We start from the raw sequence: 5,000 nt of genomic DNA, 5'->3' as shown, positions 1-5,000 counted from the left end.
TTATAGTGACATTGCTTATGGACTTTCATCTTGCACATTCTGATGATAAAAAGATGTAGGACTCTACCTACAGAGAAAAAGCAGCTTTCTGCAGAATCAAAAGAAGATGTCAATTCTCTATTAGAAAGAAACAATTAAAACTAGATAATGGTTATGAACAGCTCTGACCTGCTGAGAGCCTGAAGGCTTTGCTTCACTCAGGACTCTACTTCTTCTGACTGCAGGTCAGCCCTACGCAAACAAAGCCTTAACAGAAATGTTACTGAGGAAATAATAGCCATTTCCAATGATAATACACAATTTTAGCACCTACGCTTGGCTGATTTAGGTGGTCGGCTAACATGTCAAACAGCCTGCCTTAGTTAGGTGAGCCTTTAATGGGTAACTGGCAGACTCTGGCAGCCTTATTTCTGTTTTAGATTTGGTTTGTCATTGGATATCCATTACCTGCCATTCATCTTTGATCTCTTTGGACAGGCCTGATCAAAAGATGTCATTTGACCTACTCCACTTGGCAGAAACTTGTATGACTCTCATAAAGGGGGCACCCCAGCTATAAATAAAATGACATTATTATTTTTCTGTCCTATCATGTAGGAGAGACAATTATGATAATACAGTGTCTGTCACTTGGAGCCCAGCAAATTGCTAGCTCTCACGCAACTGTTTAGCTTTCTTATTTGTTTTTTGTCTGTTTTCCTCCATTTCAAGTTGAAAATAAAACAGAATTGAAATCACTAATGCTCTGCCTCACACTCTGACAGTCTCAGGGTTTCTTTTTATGGGACTGACATGCAGATGTGACCATCAGGCTGTTTGTCAATGGTGGGTGGTGTTTAAGCGCTGTGTTGGCAACGCATTGCAACAATGGAATCAGGTTTATCCTTCATTTATAGCTTTGCACACAAGCTCATATCCGAATGCAGTGCTGCTAGACATTACGACAAACAGATAAAATCATGGAGAGAGTTTATTGTATCTTTAATAAAGTAACAATAGAGGAAACGGATGAGCCCTTTCTCTGCTAGCAGGGGGCTTATGAGTGAGAGCAGGGTTTCTGGAAAGGATAAGCAACAAGCCAACTATCGGTATTTTTCTGAGCTGCACATACGCGTGTGCATTCAGGTCTCTAGCAAAGTACGCTCTGGGCGTGCGTACGTGTAGAGACAGCACCGCTCATACAAACTGCTTGGTCCCGTGCCCCCGCGCACCGGCGAACCGCGTACCTAAGAATTAACACGCTGTGTTTGGCCGCGGCCCTGAACCCCTTCACAGCATCCTGGCTAAAACTCCAGCTCCCGCATGCAATCTTCCGCCAACTACTATCTATGAAGTTTCCTTTTATCTTCACCAGAGAGAGGCGTAGAGCAATATTCAAAACACCGTGCCAAAAGACAAGAGCTACGTCGAAGGCCGCCTCCGGTACGCGCGCAGCCGGAGCGCCGAGCGCAGGGCGCAGGTCCTGCCCCGAGCTCTGCCCTCGCCGCGAGGCAGCGCGCTGGCAGCCGCTCTGCTTCCGCAGCACCGTCTCAGGACACTACAGTAACACGCACAAAACGAGCCTGCCCACTTCGTGTTGCAAAACGTGTGGCAGTCGGTCCATAAATTCTCCACAAGCATTCACTGTGGGGAGATGCTGCAAAAACAACACGGCTGGAGAGTAGAATCGCACGTACCATCACCCTCCTCGACTAGGAGAACAGCTATCTGAGGGAGATGATTCAAAACGTACTATGTTCCTTCATTTTGTACTTGTCTTATTTGTTCTTACGCAGGCTAGGGGTGCTGCTGCCAGTAAACAGATCTCCGACAGAGACTCTGGGAGAGAACTGAAACTGTTAAGGGCTTGTAAATACCGAACAGTTACTCATTAATTATTTGTAATTAATTATTCATGATTAATTTGTGCCAGAATAGGAATGTTTTATTCTGAATTAATTTAATTAATTTGAAAATTGCTACTTTAAATTCCCACCCTACCATAACCTGATATAATCTCTCTCTGTAGACAAGCCCTAAAATATTAAAAAAGCATGTAAAACAATGGAAGAGGGGCATGTTCTTTTACAGAAATGCACACTGTCTACAGTATTTGCAATATACTTTGTCTCATCATCAAAGAAAGTCATTTAGAAAAAAAAAAAAATGGAGCCTTTCTGGTGGCCTAAAAATTCTCATATTAAGAAAAAGGTGGAAGACATGCTGGAACAAATTTAAGAGTAGCTTGAAAAAAGAAGCCACGATCCTACAGTTCCCTGTAGATGGATCCTACTTATGCTACAAAGAGAGCAACTACAAGCACCTAGGCTCTCTTGGAACATGGCTATGCAAAGAAACTCAAGGTATCCGCGTGGGAAACATCAACATTAGAAAACTGGAAACAAAAAGAAAGAATTGGAATTTTAAAGTATTAAAAAAGAAATGAAAACCACCTAGATCTTTTTTTCAAGAAACTAAGAATGTTACAAAGAAAACAGATGGTAGGACTTAATAAAATTCAAGTACATTTGGCAACAAAGCCTTTTCCTGTTGCAATAGGGCATGTTCTTCTTCTAATGCATTAGAAATTATGCCTTCAGCATAACGCTTCCTTCAAGTAGACTTCATCATGACATTTAGCTTATTGATGACATGTACCGAAAAGAGGAAAGATGCACACAGTACTAACTTCTCTCTTGTTTTGTTTTTCACTGTCCAGAAATTCTCAGTAGAGACAGGAGTCAAAACAGGTATAAGCAAGCACTGTGACAAGCAGTAACTTGGAAGATCCTCACCTATTACTGCTTTTCAAACCAAACGTAGGATCGATCTCGCTTTATGAGGAGGACCCCTTCAGATGCTAACTCCACACAACACTGAGCAAGTCACACACTAAACACATGAAAACAAGCCCCCTTAGTTTATATCAGGGGGAAAAAAAAAAACATACACACACACACACACACAAGGCTCTTATTTCTAGAGTCTTATCTCTCGGGAGGCTCTACAACAGAGACGGAAAATTGCACCAGAAAGTCCCATTAATACCATGTGAGCAGGCATTCAGGTCCAAACAAGTCACTCGCAGCATTTTTCCCCCCCCGCCAAAGGCAGAGGTTTCTGACCCTCTTTTGAGAAGGTAGATAAGTGAACAATGCAGCAACGATCCTAAAGGGAACAGCCAGGCTTGGTGAATAGAGACTTCTTTTCTTGGCATGGGATAATGTACTAAGGTTTAACTATAAAGGGACATAGCTGAAAGGGAATGCCCCATTTAGAAAATGAGTTCGTCAGCTACATTAAAGAAAGTGAAGCAACACAATGATGGCTAATCCCAGATACAAACTGCCGAAGTTTACTGAGAAGCATCCTCAAAAGCTACTTTCTCTCTCTGCCAAGTCCGTGGAGCAGAATCAAAGCCAGTTTCTGTGAGCAGTACTATCCTTGGACAGAGATTTAAAAACTGCCTGGTTTTAACCCCACTCTGCGAAGTCACTCCCTTCCTCTGTTTACTGCTCAGCCTCTTTAAAGGCAAAGGGAGCGTTTCCTCAGGTCCTAACTGCACGTCCATCTGCACTTTTCCAGCTGAGATTTATTTTTAACCAGTTACAGCTAAATTGCAGCAATTGCCAACCTTATTTCAGTACAAGAATGCTCTATTTTGATTTAGCACAATACAAGTTGTACTAGACTAACATTACAGCGGTCAGAGTTAAACTGGTTTAAAAACATGGCTTTAGTAAAATCAACGCACGCTTGTGCGCAGGCACCAAACCCTGTCTCATCATCAAAGGTATCTCCTAACTGTCTCATTGAGCGATCTGAGTTCAGTTTTGGTGCACTGGACTCCTTTGCAATTCTCCCCCTCTCTCTCCCCAAGATCCCTAGACTATTTATTCATCCTTCCTCTCCCCTTTCCCCAGTCAAATGGTAGTTTTCACAGGAAGAAACACGGCGGGTCTTTCTATGCAAACAGACTTCATTTCCTCCCTCTCCTCTTTCTGTCAGACATGCTGCCCGCCGCTGCCGCGTACGCCTGGCCACCTCTTCTAACACCACAACGTCGGACTTTGTCCAACCTCTTGTTTACACCTCAAGTAGCTCCAAAGGTAAAACCTTAAACGTACTGTGACGCACATGAGCTAGAATAACTCATCTCAAAACAATCTCTAGTAGTCCTTCCAACCAGGTATTCCACTTCGTTCTATTTATTTGCCCTAAAATTTGGCAGATTCGTAAACAAAAGACCATAAAATCATTCTTCAAAAGAAAAGCTGCTATCACCTGTAACATCAATGGATATATGTTAATGAAATGGTAAGTTGTTTAATAAGGCATTATCAGTTATATAAAAAGTATTTAATCTCCAAATTACAACATACTTACCAAAGCAGCTGTCCATATCTAGGCAACCATAATTTCACGATCTAGCTCAGCACTGAAATATGAAAGCATTTTGTGAGGATCCAGGATATTTGGCATGGACATTAGTAATAATGTTCCTGGCACCACTCACTACCTGCGTGTTCATGCTGTGGAAAGGCTTCCTGCTCCTATACATCTCATTATCTACTGGTGCCACAGTGGGAATGTGAATGCAGTCAATCACTCCCTGGATACTCGGGAAACTAGCAATGACATATAAACCTTCATTGACTTTCTGTTGCTGTTGTAGAGTGTTTGGTAACTTGATGAATGTCTGAATGTGTTGCAGCATGGCATCTAGGAAATGAGTAAGGCACCTGGACACAGAAGGCTGACTCATCTGTTTATCGCCCCCCACTGCCCCCTGCAAAGGCCTCCCGCTTAGCGCCAAAACACACAGAATACAGCACTTTCTTCAGGACAGGAAGGCAATCACTGCCTTATTTTACTCCCCAGCTGCCCTGAGAGTAAATCGCATCAACGTGTTACTCCAGTATCCAGATGGAAACACAGGACACGCTGCACCCGCATGCATCTCTGATCTGTGGGCTCTCTCCCACTCCTGCCATGCTACTGCTACTCATCTTCAGCGCTCA

General features: G+C 42.9%; 1 protein-coding gene across 4 annotated transcripts in view; it reads right to left on the bottom strand.

The window, feature by feature from the left end:
- Positions 1–5,000, bottom strand: part of TSHZ3 (teashirt zinc finger homeobox 3) — a 66,299-nt gene that overhangs the window by 22,527 nt on the left and 38,772 nt on the right. Inside the window, exon 1 of one of the 4 annotated variants that reach the window (XM_068956057.1) lies at positions 4,366–4,417. The exons of the other annotated variants lie outside the window; for them this stretch is intronic. Within the exon in view, the coding sequence (XP_068812158.1) occupies positions 4,366–4,381 (16 nt within the window). The 5' untranslated portion in view covers positions 4,382–4,417. Of the gene's footprint in view, positions 1–4,365; positions 4,418–5,000 lie in introns of those variants that run through there. 4 annotated transcript variants of the gene reach the window in all.

Source organism: Struthio camelus, chromosome 10, assembly GCF_040807025.1.
Source record: "Struthio camelus isolate bStrCam1 chromosome 10, bStrCam1.hap1, whole genome shotgun sequence".
Classification (NCBI taxonomy): domain Eukaryota; kingdom Metazoa; phylum Chordata; class Aves; order Struthioniformes; family Struthionidae; genus Struthio; species Struthio camelus.
This window is presented reverse-complemented; position numbering and strand designations above follow the sequence as displayed.